Raw genomic sequence first — 25,056 nt, forward strand, 5'->3', positions numbered from 1 at the left:
TGAAGGAGCCTTGAGAAAATTTGGGTACTGATCGAAAATTTTCCTTGTGAAGGATTTGCTTTTCCAAGGTTTCTGGTTGTTTAGTTGTCATTTTCAATGGCAGTAAAGACTCAAATAGAGGAGATATTTCTCTCTCTTGAACTGGGGTTTTGGTTTTTAACTTAATTTATTCATCGATGGTTGAAAGTAACTGGAGAAAAAGAGGAAAATCTCTACCTATTAATTCTCCTCTCTGTGAACTAATGAACACCCATTACTACGTTTCAAGTATCTTTCACTTGGGTTAAAAAAAAATACATCTGCTAGTGATATAGAATTACATGATTGAAATGGTAATTTTATCCAAGGAATTTGTTTTTTCTAGTCTTATAAGTATTTAATGGGATGTGGGCCGTCAGGAATTGGTGAAAGGATCAGGAGGGGAAGGATAAGTTTGGTGTATTCTACTCTGACACTCAGAATAGTGAGATCTTCCCATGGCTGAACTTTCATCCCATGAACCTCTTCTTTTGAATGGAGATATCAAGCATGGTATCACCAAGAGGACTCCCTTCTCAGCATCTTTAGCGAAATGGGTACTCAAAATTTTGATGTGGGGGATCTTCGTTGCATGGATTGCTCTTATGTTTTTCTTCCCTAGTGAGTTTGTGCGAGGATTGTACCAGAAATGGCTTGGAGCAACCAGAGAAACTGTCTTTGGGGTCACAGGTAGGCACCAGTGATGTTCTTCATCTTTTTTCTTTTTTTTTTTTTTTTTTTTTTTGGAGCCTTGAACAGAATTATGTTTAACTGGTAATGTTTGTTTGTGTTTGCACTGCAGGAAGTATATTCCTGATATTCGGTGCTCCAATTCTCATTGTTGCATTTCTAGCGTTCATCTATGTAACCGCTTTCCCAAGTGAAAATGAAGAGTATGGTTTCCCATCATTTAGTTGGCACTTGGCAGTATAAAATTCTCCAAGTTGCATCAGTTCTATTTTTTATTTGTAGGAATGAATAGGACGAGAAGAATCCTCTTTGCCTTTAAAAAAATTTTGAAATTTTTTTTTAAAATTTATTTATTTATTTATTTAAAGGATGAGAAGAATCACATCTTTATACAGCATGAATATGTTTGCTTAAGCTTTGCTAGACACGATCTCGTTACTCACAGAGCATCCTTTCACTTACAGGATGAAGAAACCGAAATTTCCAAGGTTCCGTTTATGGACATTTCCTGTCATTGTTGATGGACCATTTGGTGTCGTCTCTGCTGCAGAATTGATTGGGATACTCCTGTTTTCTGCATACATTATCTGGGCAGTTTCTGCTTATGCAATACAAATTCAGCAACGAATATCTAAATTTCCCCTGCCTTTCAAAGAGAAAAGGTGTTTTCTTTAACTTGGTCAATCAGTCGTGTATTTTGCTTGTCAGACAAACATGGCATTTTAGGTGTTATTTCTTATAGTCTGATGCTTTTAAAGTCCTATAAATTTGTGTTTCTTTCCCAGATCATCTGCCATAAGAATTAAAATAATGTGGATTTTGGGGCTATTCTAGGATTTCTATTCTAGTGGAGGGTCCATCAGTTGTTACTAGTTGAAGGCTCCCAAATGGACGTGGGTGGAGATAGTAAGAAAAGACTTGATGGCCTATGGTCTAACTGAAGTTATGGCCCTTTATAGAGTTGAATGGTGGAACAGAATTCATGTAGCCGACCCCAATTAGTTGGGATAGGGCTTAGATGATGATGATGGTGATGGAGGGTCCATCAGCACTGCCTCTCTTGACAGTTGGTTCTACAGATATATGCTTAAACTGACCTACTCATCTCCAACTGTACCATGAAGCACCCATTATTTGGGAGTCTGGGGCCCGCTCATTAGCCCATGTCTCTTTATCAGCCTTCCAATCCCCAACACCACAAGGTCATGTGGCTCTGACCTTAGGATGCATTTCAATGCACTATCGAAGAACATGGTGGGACAACATCAGACTGATTCTAGCTCTACCCACCTAAACCCTCAAATAAAAGAGGTTACAGGGCGATTTAAAAAAAAAAAAAAAAACTGCAATCACTAACCTACTAAAGTGTAAATATCTGAACTGTGTTTTCTTTCATTAGAATTCATAATTGAGGGTTTGGACTCCAAACAACTATCACATCGTTTTTGTAATATGAGGATTGTTTCCTCATTATGAGTATTAGGAGTCTAGGACACATCATTAATATCTTCATTTTCCTCTTGATCAAATTAACTGGTCACAGTTCAATTCACTTGTCCAAATGGAATGTTAAGGTCTACTTTTATAATCGTGCTCTTTCAACTGCTCCAAGATCATCCTGGCAACATACATAACTCATAAGCCTCTTCATCTACAAACCTGTTGCAAGGCCACGAAGAAGCACCATCTCCTGAGGTGCTCCAAACCTGGGAGCAGCCCTCCCTACTCATAACAAATTGATCACAGCAATACATGCATCTCAACTGCAAAATCTTATACAACTTCAACAGAAAATGCAAACATATGTATACAGATATTCCTTGTGTGTCAGTTCCTGCAAGTGTGAAACATTGAAATTGTATCGAGATTCATGGTAACACTTGGGGGTGTTTGGATCGTAAGTTGCTTAAGATAAGCTACTTATTCCACAAGTAGCTTATCTTAGTTTCTATTTATTAAGAAGATAAGTATGTTTGGCAAATAACTTATCAGCTTCTCCTCTCTTTCGTGTCTCCTGATGCCTCTCTTCATCAACTTATGAAAAGTAGAAAGGCTAAAAAAATGAACTGAAGTGATTAGGTACTTTTAACTTTTAAGTAAAAAAAAGTTACTTATAACTAAGCATAAACCTAACTTATCTGAAATAAGTCACTTATCTACTGCTGTAAGTAGAAAAAGTAACTTGTTTGGTGGTATCCAAACAGGCCCTTAAAAATCCGATGTGGGGCCTAGGCTATGAAATAAAGGGATTAATTCGTCATGCTCTATCAATTCTAGCTTTTAGAGCAAGTGGTTAATTGTCCTGCATCAGTATCACTTGAAATCAAAACATATTTGTTTTGCAAGTGGTTTGACCATCATAGAAGAACTAATTTGCTGTTTTTAGAGTTAGAGGACTAATGTTGGATGAATCCCTGAACTTAAAGGCATTGAATTACCTAATTTTTTATGTTCTACTAGGGGGTGTGGCATGCACAACCCATGTGGCAAGATGAGAGATCTGGAGCTGGGGCTGGGGAAGAGAAAGGTAAAGAGATGGAGGGAAAGGGTGTGGGTGGAAGCAGAGAGATAGAGAGATAAGGTTCTACAGTGGACAACCCATCCAATGTGTTTCCAATTTAGTGGCCCACTCTAGCTTCCAATCTCCCTCTTTTTTCGATTGACGTCCTGACATGAACCAGCACAATAAATATACGAAGTGGATGTCACACAATTATCACAGTGCCCTATGGAGCCTTTTGTTGCCCAGGCTCCCTAATAGCCTACCTTCCATGCAGGCTACACAAAGAAAGGAGAGGGTGGGTGTGGCTTACTTGTAGAGTGCCTCTTCTCTTAGTAATTGTAGGGGTATAATTATCCAAACTCTGCCAATGGTAGAATCTAAGCCATTGCAGGCTTTTTTCGGCTGAAATTTGGATCTTACGTCCAACGAAAATTATATTTTCTAATTCCCAAGTACCCCTGGCTATTGAGATGTGGAAACACATCTGGGCGGCCGCTCGACCGATCAAGTGCCCCGCTCGACTGGTCGAGTGGCCCACTCGACCAATCGTGGACTGGCTCGTCTCAAAGTCTAGCGAGCATCGATTTTTTGGTTCCGTGGTACTCGACTGGTCGAGGCCTATGCTCGACTAGTCGAGGGTCCGCTCCACTAGTCGAGCACCCTCCTTGACCAATCGAGGTTACACAGATTCGTTTCCGGATTTGATGCGGACTGCGGATTTTTGTGTCAGTTTTCGCAGAGGTGCGAAAGGGGAGTTGCCTAAACTATAAATAGGGGTTCTTAGGGCTTTTCTAGGCAGTATGAGAGTTATTCCAAGGTGTGGGCAAAGGGTTTTTCTCTGTACTTCCAAGGGAGAGGTTTGTATATTGCCTTGTAATCTTCGTTTTTCTTCATAGTGGAAGTTTGCATCCGTGGTTTTTTACCCTTGTTAGGGTTTTTCCATGTATATCTTGTCTTGTGGTTTGTTTGGAATGCTTTGATTCCTTTTTTAGTTTATATTTATTCTTGTTTATCGTTTGTGGGTGAAACTAGAGATTGGATCTCGGTTCACTGCGTTGTTGGCGTGCTGCGCAAGAACTGGTATCAGAGCTATTGGTTTAGTTCTATAGGGAGCGATGACGGAAGAAGGGAAGACTAGAATTGAGAAGTTTGATGGTTCAAACTTTGCCTTCTGGAAGATGTAGATGGAGGATTATCTGTATCAGAATGACCTCTATATTCCTTTAGGAGGAAAAGAGAAGAAACCGGAGAAGATGACAGATGATGAATGGTTTTTATTGGATCGGAAGGCTTTAGGAACGATCCGACTCTCTTTGTCTAAGAGCGTCGCCTTCAATATATCCAAGGTGAAAACCACAAAATAATTAATGGAAGCCCTAGCCACCATGTATGAAAAACCCTTAGCGTCCAACAAGGTTCATCTCATGAAACAACTATTCAACATGAAGATGTCAAATGATGGGAGCGTGGCTGAACATCTAAACGAGTTCAATACAGTTACGAGCCAGTTGGAATCTGTTAGCATTGTTTTTGAGGATGAGGTCAAGGCATTATTAATCTTGTCCAGCTTCCCAGACAATTGGGATGGTTTGGTGAATGCGATGAGCAATTCTTCAAGTTTGACAAAGCTGAAATTTGATGATGTGGTTGGTCTAATTCTCAATGAAGAATCTAGAAGAAAAGCATCAGGAGTTTCAGAGGATTCAGAAAATGCTCTAAACGTTGAAGGAAGAGGAAGATCGCTGAACAAATGAGACAATAAACACGGACGTTCTAAGTCGAGGAAAAAGTCCAAGGGACTGAAAGAGAAAGACGGGTGTTGGCATTGTGGGAAGAAGGGGCATATGAAACGTGATTGCAGGGCGCTTAAGAAACAAGATGGAAGCTCTCAAGGCGAGAAGGATTCAGTGAATCTATCTGAGGAGAGTGACACAGAGGCGTTGATCTTGTCTCTTGATGCGATGAATGAGTCTTGAGTCATAAACTCGGGTGCTTCGTTTCATGCCACTTCATGTAAGAAAGCTCTGCGTAATTATGTATCAGGTGACTTCGGGAGAGTCTACCTAGGTAATGATGAGTCGTGCAGTATTATTGGAAAGGGAGATGTTCATGTAAATCAGAAAGACAGAACGGCTTTGAAATTGAAGGATGTCAAACATGTACCGAGTTTGAAACGGAACTTGATCTCAGTGGGGCAATTGGCCGATACCGGTTATGTGACGACATTCACCAGTGATTCCTGGAAGATCACAAAAGGTGCCTTGGTGATATCTCGAGGCAAGAAGGAAGGTAATTTATACGTGACTTCAGGATCGTATAGTTCACTCGCAGTCGCATCAACTGGAGTGAATGTGCAGTTATGGCATCAGAGGTTGGGACATATGAGTGAGAAGGAGATGAAAGTGTTATTGTCAAAAGGGAAGCTATCAGGGCTGAAGTCTATTAACTTGGAATTCTGTGAGGACTGCGTATATGGCAAGCAGAAGAGGGTAAGTTTCAAGAAGACAGGACGCGCTTCAAAAACGCATCTGTTGGAGCTTGTACACACTGATGTGTGGGGACTGGCACAAGTATCATCTCTTGATGGCCCACGTTATTTTGTTTCTTTTATTAATGATACTAGTAAAAAACTGTGGGTTTATTTCTTAAAGCACAAATCTGATGTATTTAAGAAGTGGAAAGTAATGGTAGAAAACGAGACAGGTAAAACAGTAAAATGTCTCAGATCAGATAATGGGGGAGAGTACTGTGATAAGAAATTTAAGGAGTATTGTGCAACAAATGGAATCAAACATTAGAAAACGATTCCAGGGATACCTGTAACGCCCCAGTTTTCGAGACCCGAGTATATCACTCATCTCTTGAAAACCCAGGTGTTAACTGATAAGCATAAGGCTAATCAAACCCAAATCAAAGTGCGATTAACGGAAACAAGCGTAGTATAGATAAAACCCAAGCAATAATAATATCCTGGGCCACTCAGCTGGGGCCCATATACAAAACCTTAATTCTCAAAATGAACTGAAATGTTAATAAACAAATAGGCTACTGATTCAATCCAAAATAAGCAGCTGCCTCCTGGTACGGCTCCTCATTGTAAGCCTCCTCCTCGGCCTCCGTCACCTCCGGCTCCTCCACAACTCCCTTTTTCCCTATGTCGTCTGTACGGTTGAATATTGATGAATGAGTGGCCAACTCAGTGTGATTTCCCGCTAAGATTACACACCGCCGCCCTAAACAAGGAATAACATAAAGGCATACAAATAATCCAAAACACAGTAGATGCAGTCTTTTTAAATGCATGAATGTATGAATGCAATCGTTGGCCCGAGTAAAACATCCAGACGGCCTATGTCCCGGGAAAAACATCCGGACGGACATCGGGGTCGTCACCCAGAGATAAGATTGGTTATCAGCGCAACACGCAACGCAATCGCAAGGCATGATAATTCGAGTCAATATCACAATCGAATGACTGGTCATAAGCGCAACACGCAGCGTAATCGCAGGGCAGAGTGTCCAAGTCATCGAAATATGCCATGTATGCATGACTTGTCAACCCATTATTAGTCCATTCGCAAACAGCCAATTTAAATAAGCTCACGGTCACTACGGGAAGTACAGGGCCCAGCGTAGGCCGACGGCTCGGGCATAGTATTCCATTACCACCATCCCCGGCCCATGAGACTACCGTCTTAGGGTGTGTGTAGCACCTACTAACATGTGGTCAATCAATTCAACATAAGGGGGATACCACCAATGCCGACTAGGGGTGAATTGTTGAAATTACCAAAAGTGGCGATTTAAACATGTCGGCATGAATGATTCAAAAACGAATAAATATCGGTATTTAGAAGGGTTATGGAGTCCATCCCTAGTCAGTTAAGGTGAAACCACACATGAATGGTAAACCCCGTGGTCAAGCACCACAACCAAAACCTTCATGTCAGGGGCCTACTTATGTCACAACAATCTAGTTACACCCCAAGCACGGACTCTCCTTTACTAGGACTTCCCATGGAGAGATTTTAGCAGTATGTGTGTCACAGCAACATATATTGCAATATGAAAGAGAAATAAGAAATGACACTTGTATTCCTATTAATATACAGCAACTGAATTTTTATGATATAAAGGACTAGATTATTCACTTAAGTAGTTCAGAGAAAATCAAGAATCTAAACAATAGTAAGCATGAGAATTATCATATTAAACAGATAAATTAAGTGAATACTGTTTATTTCCACACATAGTTTATCATTAGTCTAGCTAGCCATTTACTCTAATAAAGCTACTATTTCTGGTCTAGTTAAGGGTGGAAAGCTTAAGGGGAAAGAATCATCACCAGATATGTTGCAGGGTGACCTTTGGTGTGAGCCTTCTCGAGAAGCTAGCGTCCCTGCGTCACTTGAATAGATTCCTAGAGAATTCCCTTGCATTAGCTGATAAGTTCTAAGATTCCAGGACGCCATGGTTGGTGGAATGGCCCAATCATGATGGTTTGGTGTTTATTTGAGAGGGTACAGGCATAATAATACTTGTCCCAATAAGTGGGCATAATATACTGTTATTTAGTTGGTGGGGTCCATTGCACGGACTGTGCAGACAAGCATTTATATCATGGTGGGGCCCACATACATGGCCCACCGTCGTATTGGTGAGCTAACACACTACTTCTATTTCATGTACATCACACAGTGTATCCCCGTATACGTCATGTATATGATGTTTGCAACCTTCGATACGTATGTACATATATATGTATATTATACATGTATCACACGAGCTCTGGGTGGACGGTATGGATGTGTGTCCAGGCGCACTGCATCCCGACCTTGGACGGTCTATATTCAGTGTGCACAAATGTGGGTTCCACACGTGCAGGAATCACCATGCATGAATATATGAGGCATGCCCACCTATGCACCTAGGCACGTGTGCACCTTCACACATGTGACATGGGTGGCGAATCCGAACGGTCCATAAGATGTGGAATCCCAAGAAACCTTAGGGGGTACATTTTCATCATGATCTAAGATTCAGGTGGGCCATAGCAAAGATAAATGCAGTTCAAGGGAAGAAACTGTTTGCATTAATCATGGCCCACCCAAGTTTTGGTTCAAGGTAAAAATGGGAACCAGGGGGTTTTATGAGGTTCTGCTCCAAGTGGACCATTCAAATTTTCCAGATTCATCAGCCATGGGGAGATCTCAAAATTTTGCAATCAGTTTACGTGAACTGATTGGCAAAGGAGCATTCAACTGTACATATACAGTACCCTCTGCTTCCACGTTCTGGTGTGCACACACCACTTATGCACTTCACAGGTGGGTCCCATGTGGGGCCCACCACGTATCTATATATTCTATCAGGTATATATTCCTATACGTATGTGTATATATATATATATACACACACATATATACCCATATAATTATATAAAATAAAGAAGGAAAGAGACAAAAGGAGCTGCCCAGATCTGGACGTCCGACCCAGGGCCTTTTTCGGGATACAACCTCCTTGATGGACGGTCCAACTGAAATGGCCCATGGTGGCCTGGCATAGTGAAGCCCATTTGCAGTTTAGTAGGGCCCACCTGCAAATTTGCGCGGGCCCACCTGCAAATTTGCGCAGGCCCAACATTTGTTTAGACGCTGAGAGTTACCCCCATACAACCTATACGTTCAAGGCCAGGAAGAGGGAGGAAAACCGGCCCCTAACCTTCGACCGATCATGGCCTGGTGGATGGTCAGATTTTAGCTCCAAATAGAGCTTCCAAATGGCTTGTTTCTTGGCTGGTTTTAGCTTAGATTCAAGGCCATCGTTTTGCCTAGATCATACCTAAAACAGGGTCCATTTTCTGCTCCTATTGGAGCCATTACATGGCTTTATGGAAGATTTGTCTTATGGCACGATTTTGGCCCGAGACAGAGCCTCAGATAGGCCTACTGCAAGCCATGAAACATGGCCATCTCCCTGGCCTACTTTCAGCTCAAAACGGGGCCTGATGAAAAGTCCAAACAGAGCCATTCATGGCTTGATGGACAGCCCAATCCAAACTCCAAACGGAGCTTTTGATCCATTCAGTTTATGGCCCGACACACGACCATTATTTGGCTGGTTCCTGGCTCGAAACATGGGTTGTACTTGGGTCCGATCCCAGACCGAAACAGAGTCATTGATTGACTCAGCTTCAGGCTGAACACAGGGACTCATTTCAACGGTGTTCTCAATTCACCGTGCAACCATTGCTTGGCTCAAGTTTCGAACTAAAATGGAGTCTTTCTCCTAGCCTGCTGCTACCGTGTTTGGCTTGCACCCTGAGTTGTTTCAAAGCTCTACAGAGAGCTGAAAACAGACCTCAACTGGGGCCTGACTGTGGTCTGAAATGGCCATTGTTTGGCTTGTTTCCCCGAGTCTGTTTCCAAACTATAATGAGAGCTCCAAAATAGAGCTTTGCATGGCCATCATTTGGTCCTAGTCTTCAACCCTCCAAACGTTGCCATTGTTGGGCCGACTCTCAGCCATTGCTTGGCATGATGTTGGCCTAGACAATGCTATGATTATCTTAGCTAACACTCCTAAGGAGGGGGACGAAGAAAGATCACTTGAGGTGGGTGGACGTCGGCCATGCACTCGAGCTACAACAAGAGAGACGATTCCCTGTTTCTCTCTTTCACTTATACTCTCTTTCTTCTTCTCTCGATACAAATTTCCTAGGGCTACAGGTCCCTTCTTATAGAGGGAGGGGACGGCTGAGATTGTTTTCCCCAATGGACGGTTGAGATTCGTCCTTCCCAAAGAGGAAGGGCGGTTTTTTTGGCTAGGATGGACGGTGGCGTTCAATCTCCTTTCTCCGAATACAACGGGTCAAACGGCTATACCGTTTTGATGGTGTGGGTCCCATGAAGGATTTGAACGGTTTAGAGTGCTCGGAAAGCGATCGTGGTGGCCCACTTATAGGGTTGAAGTAGGTCGGTTTAAAACAGAGGAAAGGCAGGAAGAAGATATTTCAATCTCATCCGAGAGGTGCTCGGTCAAAGCCAGTTCGACCGAGCCAATGGTTTAGTGCACTTCGTGCACAAGTACTTTTAGTGCACATGTATAGTGTAGGGGCCCACTGAAATGTGATTTACCATAATCTACACTGTTCATTTGCATTGGAAAATATTACCCAGGGTCCCTGGCCCAATTTGGGTCGATGGTGAGCCCTAGGTGGCCCGTTACATACATCCTTGTGCCGTCATTAGCCCATATGTCGAGATCCGTTGATCAAGTGGGCCTGATAGACTTTTTCAACGGTTAACATAGGGTATTAGTTATGATGAAGGCTTCGTTTGTCGCTAACGAATTCTAAAGTGTTGGTGACAAGTGTGTTGCACCAGAATTAACTAGCATAATGGCTTCAATCTTTGAGTGTTCGAGTGGTCTCACCTTCTCGATTGTCGTGGGGAGTATTCTGGCTCCTGAAGTCCCTGATGGATGGTTCTAATGTCGACGAGAATCCCCATCCTGCATATGTGGAGACAAATTTGATTAACCCAATCTGCTTTAGGTTAATGTGAGTTTAAAAGGTAACACCCGTGTGTTGAAGGTACGGGGTGTTACAATCTACCCTCCTAAAAAAAATTTCGCCCTCGAAATTACCTGAGGTGTGTTACTGAATAGGTGAGGGTACTTTTCCTTAACTTCCGCTTCTCGTTCCCATGTCTCTTCTTCCTCCCCGTGATGTGACCAAAGAACCTTGACAAGAGGTATAGTCTTCGTACGTGGGACCTGCTCTTTGTAGTCCAAGATACGAATAGGTTCCTCGGTGTAGGAGGCGTTATCTGTCAGCTCGATCTACTCCCAACTAACGATATGCGACTCGTCTAATGTATATTTCTTCAGCATGGATATGTGGAAGACATTGTGAATACTGGCCAGTGTAGTAAGTAGTGCAAGGCGGTATGCTACAGCTCCCACATGATCTAAGATCTCGAAAGGCCCGATGAAACGTGGCGCTAGCTTCCCTTTCTGACCGAACCTCATCAGACCCTTCATAGGTGACACCTTCAGAAATACGTGGTCGCCGACTATAAACTCCAGGTCGCGACGTCGGTTATCTGCATAGCTCTTCTGTCTGCTCTGGGTGGTGCGCAGACGTTTTCTGACCACGTCAATGACCTGAGTAGTAGCCTGAACTAACTCCGGACCCAACAAGCTTCTTTCTCCTATTTCTGCCATACATTGAGGGGCTCGGCAAGGGCGACCATAAAGAGCTTCATACGGTGTCATGCCTATGCTGGACTAGAAACTGTTGTTGTATGCGAATTCTGCCAGTGTCAGGTGGTCGTCCCAGTTGCCCTGAAAGTCTAGGATGCATGCTCTCAGCATATCTTCTAAGATCTGGTTCACCCGCTCAGTTTGCCCATCTGTCTGAGGGTGAAACGCCGTACTGAACTTGAGTTCCGTGCTCAATTCTTCCTGCAGTCTCTTCCAGAAGGCATAAGTAAATCTAGAGTCTCAATTTGAAATAATTTTCCACAGAACCCCGTATGATCGCACGACTTCCCGAACGTAGAACTTTGCCAAGCTATCGGTGGAGTCTGTTGTGCGGATCGGGAGGAATCTGGCGGCCTTGGTCAACCGATCAACAATGACCCAGATTGAGTCGTGTTTCCTCTGCGTCCTAGGAAGACTAGATATAAAGTCCATAGAAATGCTATCCCACTTCCATTCTACCAAGGGTAGTGGCTGAGGAGGCCAGCAGGTTTGCGATGCTCGGCCTTGATCTTCTGGCACACCATGCATCTTGCCACAAAGTCGGCGATGTCCCTCTTCATATTGCTCCACCAGTACTGCCTTTTTACATCATTGTACATTTTCATGCTTCCTGGGTGGATGGCTAACTTAGAATGGTGGGCTTCTTTCATTACTTCTTTCCTTAATTCGGCATCGTTTGGAACGCATACTCGTCCCTGATATCGAAGACCACCGTCGTCGCCAACCCTCCAGTCAGGCATCACTTCATTCTTGCACCTTCCTTTCATCTTGATGAGCCATTCATCCTGGTTTTGTATGGAGATCATGTGTCGGAACAGGGTTGGCTCTGCAGTCAACAAAGCTACGTGGTCATCAGGTTCGTCGAGGGTGAGTTGGATTTCGTAGTCCTGTATGAATTTCATCATTTCCCACTCCTTGATCATCAAGGTGGCTACCAGTTCATGCTTCTTTTTTCGACTCAGCACATCGGCCACGAAGTTTGCCTTACCAGGGTGGTATGAGATTTCGAAGTGGAAGTCTTTAAGAGTCTCCATCCACCGACGTTGGCGCATGTTCAAGTCCTTCTGCGTGAATATGTATTTCAGACTCTTGTGATCGCAGAATAAATGAAAATCTTCTCCGTAAAGATAATGCCTCCATATCTTCAAGGCAAATACCACGGCTGCCAATTCCAAGTCGTGAGTCGGGTAGTTCTCTTCGTGCTTCTTCAACTGATGAGAGGCATAAGCGATTACTTTGTCGTTCTGCATCAGAACGCAGCCGAGGCCCAACTTTGAGGCATCACTGTATATTACGAACTTCTCTCCTTCTTGTGGGAGAGTGAGCACCGGCGCAGAAGTTAATCTCATCTTCAATTCTTGGAACGCTGCCTCTGCATTTTCATCCCATGTGAACCGGGCATTCTTCTTCGTCAGTTGCGTGAGCGGTCGCGCGGTTCTGGAGAATTCCTTAATAAAGCGTCGGTAGTACCCGGCCATGCCCAGGAAACTCCGAACCTCGGTCGCTGTAGTGGGCTATTCCCACTTAGATACTACTTCCACCTTAGCCGGATCGACCGCTATTCCTTCTGCCTTTACTACATGCCCTAAGAATTTCATTTCCCGTTCCCAGAACTCGCATTTGGACAACTTAGCATACAGTTGGTTTTCCTTTAGCGTACTTAAGACCGTACGCAGATGTTGTTCATGCTCCTCTTGGCTCTTGGAATAGACCAAGATGTCATCAATGAACACGATCACGAACCGGTTTAGGTAAGGCATGAAGACTCGGTTCATGAGGTCCATAAAAACTGCTGGAGCATTTGTAAGACCAAAAGACATAACCAAGAACTCGTAGTGCCCATAACGAGTTCTGAAGGCCGTCTTCGGGATGTCCTCATCCCTGATCCTCAGTTGGTGATATCCTGACCGCAAGTCTATTTTAGAGAAGTACTTGGCGCCTTTCAACTGATCAAATAGATCGTCAATACGCGGTAGAGGATATCTGTTCTTGATTGTCACATCGTTTAGTCTCTTGTAGTCTATACAGAGACGCATCAATCCGTCCTTTTTCTTAACAAAGAGGACCGGTGCTCCCCAGGGAGAAACACTAGGACAGATAAAGCCCTGAGCAAGCAGCTCATCAATTTGACTCCTCAACTCTTCCATCTCGCAAGGTGGCATGCGAAATAGAGGGAGTGATATAGGAGCAGTCCCTGGCTTGAGATCGATGCAAAAGTCTATCGCTATTTTAGGGGGTAGCTCTGGTATTTCTTGGAATACTTCGGGAAAATCTCGGACTACTGGTATCCGACTGATGGTGACTTCTGCTGACTCGGCTTCCTCTAGAGCCTGCAAGCTCTCGAACTCTCGGCACCTGCCCCCTCCTTTCACAGTGAAGGAGGCACGCCCTGGGATGGATATTGTCATTATTTTGTTGCGACAATCCATGACTGCACATACCAACGTGAGCCAGTCCATCCCGAGGATGATGTCAAATTGCTTGATCGGCATGATAATTAGGTCCACAGTAACCTCGCGACCTGCGAGCGTGATGGGACATGCTCTACACATTTTATCGGTTTCTACAAATTTACCCATAGGGGATGCTACAACTAAGGGGGCATGCATCCGAGTTGTGTTCAGTTCTAATATAGATGCAATAGCAGAATCAATGAAAGATAGAGTTGCACCAGAATCAAATAAAGTGAGTACAGGGGTACCGTTAATGTGGGTGGTACCATGAATGGTTTGGAGGGAGTCCTGTTCAGCCTCTGTGGCGGCGACAGCATATACTCGAGCAGGGGGAGCCCTCGGCTGATGTGGGGGCCCCTGTCTGGGCTGTTGAGGCCTAAGCGTTACCCTTGCTGCTGTCTGGTTCTGCAGTGGTCGGTGCATCCAGGGCGGAATACCCTGATCTCTCATCCGCTGGAAGCAAGCCTGAGTGTTGTGGTTCGCCTTTCCATAGTAACCACAGCCTCCGTCAGGGGGAAAAGGCGGCGCTCGTACGACCAGTGGTCTAGGTCTCCCCGCAGGGATGGGCGGAGCAGGAGGAGGTTGCCTTGGTCGGAACGGGGCATCCCGAGTCAACTGGCGGGAGTGGACAGTGCGCTCAAAATCTTTCTCCACACGCATTGCCTTGTCCACCAATTCCGAGAAGTCCCCGAAATCCCAAGTGCGTAGCCGAGATTGTATCCCGGGCTTCAGTCCTTCTTTGAACTTCTCCAGTTTGTACTCCTCATCCTCGAGGGCCTTAGATACGTATCGTGATAGCTCATCAAATCTCGCCTCATACTAGGCAACTGTCAAGCTTCCTTATTCCAACTTCAGGAACTGTGCGATCTTCTCACTTCAACACGACCGTGGAAAATTCTTCTCCAAGAACTTTGTTTTGAAGCCAGCCCAGGTCCAGGCATACCCAGTTGGCACACTTCTTTGTACACTTTTCCACCAGTTCTCGGCCTCTCCCTCAAGCAGGTATGTGGCCCAGCTGACCTTTTGAGCGTCGGAGCACTCCAACGGTCCTATCATCTTGGCAATCCTTGCTAGCCAATGTTCGGCCTGAACCGGGTCAGGCGCTCCCCCGAAAGTCAGTGGACGGAGCCTTAAGAAACGCTCGAATATGTCGGCGCCTCGTACCTCCGTATCACGTGACGCTCCCCCACGACTTTGCAGGGTTTCCATCATTAAAGCGTGCAAGTCTTGTTGTTGCTGCATGAAGGTAGCCTGCTGTTGCTGCATAGTTGCTGCCATCTGTGCGAAAGCTGTGAAAGCGGCAGCTCCCATCGGTGTGTCCTCGTATATGTTGGCTGAGGGCTCGACTGATGGTGGTCGTCGCCCGAAGTGTGGTGAGGGCAGCCCTGATGCAAAGATCTGAGGAGAGGGAGAGTCTCCTACACCTTCCGACCCTGTGTCCCCATCCGCCACTCCAGGTGGAAGGCCTGGTGTATAAACGGGGCTGCGCTCCCTTACACGCTCGGTCGATGGAATGGGGTGGACGTCGACCTGTGGGCCCGACGTGACCGCGTCATAGGTGGCATGGCCTCCTGTGAGATCAGATTTCGTGGCTCAGGAATAGGAGGGTGAAGAACAATTCCTAACTAGTGCGAAACATCATAAGGGGGAGAATTTAGTAGTTGCATGGCGAAGGAGTTCCTCATTCAGTCAACACTTTTTGGTTTGGATTTTCCAAGGGAGCTAAGGTTTTTGTTTCTAAGTTCAGATGACTGACTTATCGTTTCTCAAGAAGTTCTAAGTTGTTCATGAGAGGCCTAAGTGTTCTGTTTCTATGTTTATTCATCCTAGATATTTTTCTAAGGGAGAATTTTTATTTTTATTTTTTACCTAAGTTAATCCTTTAAGGTTTGTAAGCTGGTCCCACAGCCAGGCTGTCTCATACTCCACTTTGATACCAACTTGTAACGCCCCGGTTTTCGAGACCCGAGTGTATCACTCATCTCTTGAAAACCCAGGTGTTAACTAATAAGCATAAGGCTAATCAAACCCAAATCAAAGTGCGATTAACGGAAACAAGCGTAGTATAGATAAAACCCAAGCAATAATAATATCCTGGGCCACTTAGCTGGGGCCCATATACAAAACCTTAATTCTCAAAATGAACTGAAATGTTAATAAACAAATAGGCTACTGATTCAATCCAAAATAAGCAGCTGCCTCCTGGTACGGCTCCTCATTGTAAGCCTCCTCCTCGGCCTCCGTCGCCTCCAGCTCCTCCGCAACTCCCTCTGTCCCTATGTCGTCTGTACGGTTGAATATTGATGAATGAGTGGCCAACTCAGTGTGATCTCCCGCTAAGATTACACACCGCCGCCCTAAACAAGAAATAGCATAAAGGCATACAGATAATCCAAAACACAGTAGATGCAGTCTTTTTAAATGCATGAATGTATGAATGCAATCGTTGGCCCGGGTAAAACATTCAGACGGCCTATGTCCCGGACGGACATCGGGGTCGTCACCCAGGGATAAGACTGGTTATCAGCGCAACACGCAGCGTAATCGCAGGGCAGAGTGATCCAAGTCATCGAAATATGCCATGTATGCATGTATCACAAGTACTTTTAGTGCACATGTATAGTGTAGGGGCCCACTGAAATGTGATTTACCATAATCTACACCGTTCATTTGCATTGGAAAATATTACCCAGGGTCCCTGGCCCAATTTGGGTCGATGGTGAGCCCTAGGTGGCCCGTTACATACATCCTTGGGCCGTCATTAGCCCATATGTCGAGATCCGTTGATCAGGTGGGCCTAATAGACTTTTTCAACGGTTAACATAGGGTATTAGTTATGATGAAGGCTTCGTTTGTCGCTAACGAATTCTAAAGTGTTGGTGACAAGTGTGTTGCACCAGAATTAACTAGCATAATGGCTTCAATTTTTGAGTGTTCGAGTTATCTCACCTTCCCGATTGTCGTAGGGAGTATTCTGGCTCCTGAAGACCCTGATGGATGGTTCTAATGTCAACGAGAATCCCCATCCTGCGTATGTCGAGACAAATTTGATTAATTTAGGTTAATGTGAGTTTAAAAGGTAACACCTGTGTATTGAAGGTACGGGGTGTTACAATACCACAGCAGAATGGTGTGGCTGAGCGCATTAACAGGACCATCCGTGAATGCGCTAGGAAGATGAGGCTACATGCAGGGTTGCCTAAGACATTTTGGGCAGATGCTATGAATACTACCGTATATCTCATCAATAGAAGTCCCTCAGCACCATTGGATGGTGGGCTACCAGAAGAAATGTGGAATGGAAAAGAAGTGAACCTTGCACATCTCAGAGTGTTCGGTTGCACTTCATATGTTCACATTGATGCAGAGCACAGAAACAAGCTGGATGCGAAGTCCAGGAGGTGCACATTTATAGGCTATGGGCAGCATGATTTTGGCTACAAGTTTTGGGATACAGAAAACAGGAAAATCATCAGAAGCACAAATATAGTCTTTTATGAAAAAATGATGCATAAGGACAATGTGCAGAAAAATAAGGCTGAGGAGAAAGAATTCGTAGAGTTGGAAAAGTTACCGAACACAGGTGTTACAGCGCCACAGGATAATTATGCACATGAGCATTATGAGGCAGAGCCACAGACACCGATTATGAGGAGGTCTACTCGGGAGAGGAGACCCACGGTCCGATACTCACCCTCCTTACATTATCTACCGCTGATAGATAATGGTGAACCAGAGTGTTTTGAAGAGGCATTACAGTCAGATACACGGGTTAAGTGGGCGCAGGCCATGAATGATGAGATTGACTCTCTCGAGTCTAATCGTACATGGGAGCTAGTCACTCTACCTAAGGGTAAGAAAGCTCTTCATAACAAGTGAGTTTATAGACTAAAGGAGGAGCTTGATGGTTCGAAACGGTACAAGGCCAGATTGGTTGGGAAAAGGTTTCAACAAATGGCAGGTATCGACTTCACTGAAATATTTTTACCTGTGGTGAAAATGTCTACGATTTGCATGGTCTTGAGTATAATGGCTTCAAAGGACTTACATCTAGAACAGCTAGATGTTAAGACAGTCTTTCTTCATGAGGACCTTGAAGCAGAAATATATATGCATCAGCCAACAGGATATATGGCACCAGGAAAGGAGAATAAGGTGTGTAGACTGAAGAAGAGTCTATATGGCCTGAAGCAGGGCCCGAGGCAGTGGTACAAGAAGTTCGACAGTTTCATGTCGGGAAACGGTTTTAGGAGATGTCATGCAGACCACTGTTGTTATTTGAAGAAGTTTGATACGTTGTACATCATCCTTCTTCTGTACGTTAATGATAGCTTGTGGCCGGTTCAAGCATGAAAGATATCTCAGATCTCAAAAGACAACTGTCTACAGAATTTGCCATGAAGGATTTAGGAGCTACAAAACAAATCCTAGGCATGAGGATAAAGCGTGACAGGGAAAACAAGAAATTAGTTTTGTCACAGGCAAAGTACATAGCCAAGGTACTTGATTAATTCAATATGGGAGGTGCTAAGCCGATTAACACTCTATTAGCCAACCACTTCAAGCTATCTAAGAGCAAGGTACAAAGACGCAAGAAGAACAGGACTACATGGATAAAGTCTCATACACGTCAGCTATTGGGAGTCTCATGTATGCTATGGTGAGCACGAGGCCAGACATTGCTCAAGCAGTGAGAGTTGTTAGCAAGTTCATGAACAACCCCTGGAAGGAACATTGGGAAGCTGTGAAGTGGTTCCTCAGATACCTTGTAGGTATTGTGAATATAGGGTTGTGCTATGGTAGATCGGAAATAAAGCTACAAGGCTACGTAGATTCAGATTTGACAGGAGATATCGACAGCAGAAGAAGCACTACAGGTTATATCTTTACTCTAAGTAGTGTTGCAGTCAGTTGGATCTCTCAGTTACAGAAGATAGAATCTATCAGTACGACGAAAGCAGAATATGTTGCAGCCTACAGAAGCGTGCAAGAAGATGGTATGGATGCAAAGTTTCATGAAAGAGTTGGGTAAGAAGCAAGCAGATTGCAAGCTGTACAGTGACAGTCAGAGTGCAATATACTTGACTAAGAATTCAGCCTTTCATTCAAGGACCAAGCATATTGCCATCGGATATCACTTCATACGTTCGTTACTGGAAGATGGATCGATTGCTCTAGAGAAGATTCATACAAGTGAAAATCCTGCGGATATGCTGACCAAGGTGGTCACACGGGAGAAGTTGGAGCTTTGTTCAGCTTTAATTGGTCTTCAGGCTTGAAGACAGGGAGGTGGTGCACTCCGGATGAAGAAGACAAAGGTTTATGACGATGTGTCTCCAAGTAGGAGATTGTTGAGATGTGAAGCCACATCTGGGCAGCCGCTCGACTAGTCGAGTGTCCTGCTCGACCGGTCGAGTGGACTGGCTCAGCTCAAAGTCCAGCGAGCATCAGTTTTTTAGTTCCGCGGTACTCGACCGGTCAAGGCCCATGCTTAACCAGTCAAGGTTACGCAAATTTGTTTCCGGATTTGATGCGGACTGCGGATTTTTGAGTCGGTTTTCGCAAAAGTGTGAAAGAGGAGTTGCCTAAACTATAAATAAGGGTTCCTAGGGCTTTTCTAGACAGTATGAAAGTTATTCCAAGGTGTGGGCAAAGTGTTTTTCTCTTTACTTCCGAGGGAGAGGTTAGTATATTGCCTTGTAATCTTCGTTTTTCTTCATAGTAGAAGTTTGCATCCGTGGTTTTTTACCCTTGTTGGGGTTTTTCCACATATATCTTATCTTGTAGTTTGTTTGGAATGCTTTGATTCCTTTTCTAGTTTATATTTCTTCTTGTTTATCGTTTGTGGGTGAGACTAGAGATTGGATCTCGGTTCACTGTGTTGTTGGTGTGTTGCACAACAATGGCTTTATTTAAAATGTATTTTTTCTATCCTTTAAATATTCAAAGTTGTCTACCCTAGGGTAAGTAATTGTGGGGGCAGAAATGTCCACAAGTTTCTCATGTTGTATAGAGTACGGATGATCATCGAAATGTTTTCTACCAACTATGCCCTAAGCGTACTTCCCTAGAGAAATGAAATATACATATTCGAGTATGAACTAGCATATATTTATCTTGATATGAAGGTTGGTGTCTTTACTAATGCTTCAAGTTACATTCATTTTGCAGTTGCTTCATGTTGGAGATTTTCGGGCTTCGCTTAGGTTCGATTGGATTGTTTTGCTTGGGAATTTTATTTCTACCAATTGCAAGGGGGTCAATTCTTCTTCGCCTCATAGATATCCCTTTCGAGCATGCGACTAGATACCACGTGTGGCTGGGACATCTTACAATGGCACTCTTTACATTACATGGCTTATGTTATGTAGTCGCATGGGCAGTGCAGGGCACTCTCATACGTGAAGTAAGTTCAAATGGTGGATTTACAAATGCATATCTTCTTTTCTTGCATGTGGCTTAAGTTGTCTTTGATGTCTTAATCGACTCTTTTCTGATGGATTCGAGGTCAGCAGAGAAAATATCATTGCCAATTAAATTTCAAATCTTGCAGGACTGATTTTTAGCCAGAATCGCATCTCACACATAGATCATATATCATCCAGTTCATAAAGTGTCAATATTGACTACATTTTATTGGTTGATTGGTTTACTTGTGCAGTTGGTGGAATGGAGAGACATCGGTATTTCCAATTATCCTGGGGTGATTAGCCTTTTGGCTGGTTTGTTGATGTGGGTGACTTCTCTGAATCCAGTGAGGAAGCATTATTTCGAGCTGTTCTTCTACACGCATCAGCTGTATGTAGTTTTTGTTGTCTTTTTAGCGTTGCATGTCGGCGACTTCATTTTCAGCATGGCTGCTGGAGGGATATTCATTTTCCTACTCGATCGCTTTTTGAGGTTCTGCCAATCACGGAGGACTGTCGATGTACTCTCAACTGCGTGCCTGCCTTGTGGAACAATTGAAGTGGTTCTCTCAAAGCCACAAAGTACTGCTTCTCAAAAATCTCCCACACAAAAATAGTAGTGTTCTTTGCAGAAATGAATACATTGATGTAAAGAGGAAACAGTGGGGCCTGATTCAGCAGCATGTGTCCTGTCCTAATGTATCAGTTGATATGGATAGGACCATGCTACAATAATCCAGACCATCGATCTGATGACCTACAGTGGATGGAAAATGCCAAATATATATATATATATATATATATATATATATATATATATATATATATATATATATATATATATATATATATATATATATAATATAGATTTTATTTTTATTTAAAAACAAAAAAACAAAAAAAAACATCAACTGTCAGGAAAAAATGGACCAATGATTGGATGGCTAGGATCTTTGTGCTGGATGATTTTTGCTTTATAGCCCATCAACAGTCCAGATAAATACTTGTGTGAAGAGTTATTGGATCCTGATACATCAAGATATCGTGTCCTCATGCATACAGATGTGGCCATGGTACATTGATCTGGTCCATGGATCTGATGGCCCCATCAGATAAATGATCGGGATCATCAAACCTTTGGACCCACTTGCACAAATGGGCACATGCGACATGCATCAAAACACTATCCCTGTCCCAATGATTCCTCTTAGGTAAACGAACCCCACATCTAATTCTAGAATAGTTTTCTTCTTCTTCTTCTTCTTCTTCTTCTGACATCCCTTTGGTGATTTAGCCATAGGTCAGTTTATTTGAGTATAATTGTTCTGATTGGCACTTCAATATTACAGATATGCGATACAATGCTCTTAGTTTTGTTTTCCTTCAAGTGAAGGAATTATCTTGGCTACAGTGGCATCCCTTCAGCGTTTCTTCTAGCCCTTTGGATGGAAAACACCATCTTGCGATTCTTATAAAGGTTCTTGGAGAATGGACGAAGAAGCTGAGAGATAGTATCTCCAATGTTCCAGAGCAGCCTCAAGTAGGCTTGCCATTTCAACCTTGCCCTACGATAACGGCTTCTGTCGAGGGGCCATATGGGCATGAGGCACCATACCACTTGACGTACGTGCTCTTTTTTTGCTTCATTGGTTTTGAATTTTAGAAGTCTATTTGAGAATTTGATGCAGAGGAATGAAGGTATCCTGAAACAGTCAATATGAATGGGTCCTGGTTGGGTGATCCAAACCATTGATATGACGGATATGGTATGTCCCAAAAATCTTCCAGGCAGGAAGATTCAAAATCTTTGATTGGCTATGGTAAAAAATAATAATAATAATAATAAGTGTAGAAATGGGTGTAAATATCCATCTGCAAATATCCTGCATCCATGGCGATGCCCATCACATCAACACTCTTGATCAGTGAACCATGGACCTATTCATATTGACTAGGCCAATGAAGACACTGCAATTATCTTGGTGCATCAAGACCCTATAGTTCCTTCTTGATCATGTGGTTTACACTGCATATCGCCACACTGTATAATTTCTCTATATCTTGTAGATGGATTGACTGATTTTGAGCTCTTTGTTTGTTTAGGTATGAGTACCTTATTTTGGTAGCTGGCGGCATTGGAATTTCACCTTTCTTAGCTATCTTGAGCGACATCCTGCATAGGATTAGAGAGAAAAAGCCCTGCCTGCCAAAACATGTATTGATCGTTTGGGCTGTGAAGAAATCTAAAGAGTTTTCTCTTCTTTCCACTGTCAATGCGGAATCCATCTGCCCATCTTTTTCTGATAGCTTGAGTCTAGATATTCAAACTTACATCACTCAAGAATCAGAGCCTCCGTTGGTAGGTGTGGACTGTCCATCTTTAGATGCATTTTCAACAAGGGCAATGATACATACACCCTAATTTTTTTTCTATACAGGAACCCTTTTTTGTTCTACTATTATTAGACTAGCACCAAAAAACTCTTTCCAAATTCCAAAACATTAGAAAGAAAGGGGTGTGTATCAAAAAGAGAGGGTGTAATATCAGCTCGCTTTTGAAGTAATTTACAAAATGGATACTGTAATACAATCTCCTTTCTAATTTCAGGAAGAGGGTATGCTTTACAAGAGCAGGGATTGTCCATCTTTTCCAGTGGCCAGTGGATGTCCCATGTCCAGTTTGGTTGGTACCGGGAACAATATCTGGTCCGGAGCTTACTTCACCGTATCAACACTTGGGTTTGTTATTCTTCTGGGCCTCTTGGATGCATTTTACATAAAACCTTTTCATATATCTTCTTGGTGGTATCAAGGACTTCTGTTCGTCATATGCATGATTGCGGGCGTTGTCATGTTCGGAGGTCTGGTGGTCTTGTTTTGGAATCACTGGGAAAGAAGTGTTTCGAGTTATGAAAAAATGGATGGTGATGGTGGTTATGATGACGGCATGAGTAAATTAACACAGTATAATGAACCAAAAATGCATACTGATGCAAGTCGAACCAATCTTACCGGATCAATGACCACACGATATGGGTGTAGGCCAAACTTCCAAGGTACCAATCCAGCCTTCTTTTTCTTTTTCTTTTTTTAATTCAAAGAAATCATGTTAGGAACTTAGGAATTATATGATTCTCAATGCACAATATACTCAAGTTTTTGGTTTGTACAAGTGGGGCCTACAGATCCCTGGTCCAAAAGAATTAGTATGTTGAGTACCACCATGGATAGACAATGACCGGAAAGTTTCCGATATCGGAAGATCCTACACCCTAATATTGGGCCTTTCTGTCAGTTGAATGTGGACCTTTGGTGTATTTCTCTTCTTAGCCGTCTATTTATAGGCCATGATTGAAAGGTTAGGATTTTCTTGTCAAGATGATTTTTGGGGCGTGGTCCATTCTCAGCAGTGTCTACAATGACAGTGATCTGGACCTCTGAACCATGACCTCACTTATACAGACCAGACATTGCATTGAGTATCCTCAGCAGAAGGATTTTACAGCTCCTCTTAAGAATATTAATAGATCTTCTATAGTTGTCTCAAAATGGCATTTTCTAAATTATAACGACTGACATGCTGGCAAATTCATATACTGGTGTGATATTATTGAATGATTGCTTATATCACGTAAATATCAGTTCTAAATGTCATGAAATATGGAACAAGATATCCAGATTCGTAGATAAATTTAAATACATTGGAACTATATCAAATGTAAACAAATAAAACCAATAAACAAGAAAAATAAATCTGATTCTTTTCTTTCTTTTCTTTTCTTTTTTCCCTGTTAGCCATGTTAGTTGTGAGATGAATGACACATCCATCTTGTACGTCCAATGCGGAATGTTTCTTAGAAAATGGAGAATCCTTGCTGTATATGTGATGAAAGTTTGAAAAATGCCATGATTACATTTCAGTAGCATTTATCGAGTGAATTGGGATAGATGTTTTATATGGCCCGGAAAAAAAAAACTACTAAAACAAAATATCCATTTCATTCATCTTAACATCATCTCCATGCCATAAATTTCTAGCGACTGAACTTCTCTACACCCATGTGATCAAGGCTTTTCTCATCCACTCCATTTCTGATTTTCTTTCCAGAAATTTTCAAGTCTGCTGCAGAGCAGTGGGGGCACGTGGACGTGGGTGTCATGGTATGTGGCCCTCCAAGTCTCCAATCCAGTGTTGCTAGAGAGTGTAGATCTCAGAACATAAGGGGCAGCTGGAATCAACCGATTTTCCATTTCAACAGTCACAGCTTTGATCTGTAGCACCAAATCGCAAGCGAACTTACTCGGAGACTTCAAATCTGAGATGGTGAACTTACTCAGAGACTTCGAATCTGATATGGGCTTGATGCAATTCAAGGATATAGCCAGGCTCTTATGATGGCCAGCACATATCCTCCATCTATACAGTATATAGGGAAGCAATGGCTATGCCGAGGTTCTTATGATGGGCCAGCAAATATCCTCTATCTATACATTATACAAGGAAACAATGGTAGGGACCCATGCAGGTACTGAAGGTACATGTGTATATTACATGCAAAAATAAGGCGTTTCTAGAGAGCAAGGACATCATGCAATGTATTTATAAAAGAAAAAAGTACATTTCCTCGCCGTTTTCCCTTTTTCGCACATACCATACATGCTCCTAACGGGTGGAATCAAAAGTTCGTATTTGTATAGTTATTTTGTATTTATAGTGTCC

General features: G+C 43.1%; 1 protein-coding gene across 1 annotated transcript; it reads left to right on the forward strand.

Moving 5' to 3' along the window:
- The first annotated feature begins 354 nt into the window (after window positions 1-354).
- On the forward strand, window positions 355-25,033 carry LOC131236646 (ferric reduction oxidase 6-like). The gene is made up of 9 exons (XM_058233961.1): window positions 355-708; window positions 821-911; window positions 1,173-1,370; window positions 20,101-20,335; window positions 20,591-20,918; window positions 21,686-21,959; window positions 22,440-22,695; window positions 22,945-23,392; window positions 24,445-25,033. Exons 1-9 carry the CDS (start codon window positions 477-479, stop codon window positions 24,612-24,614), a joined length of 2,232 nt encoding a protein of 743 aa, XP_058089944.1. The 5' UTR covers window positions 355-476; the 3' UTR covers window positions 24,615-25,033.
- Window positions 25,034-25,056: the final 23 nt, after the last annotated feature.

This window comes from Magnolia sinica, chromosome 2, assembly GCF_029962835.1.
Source record: "Magnolia sinica isolate HGM2019 chromosome 2, MsV1, whole genome shotgun sequence".
In the NCBI taxonomy this organism is placed as follows: Eukaryota; Viridiplantae; Streptophyta; class Magnoliopsida; order Magnoliales; family Magnoliaceae; genus Magnolia; species Magnolia sinica.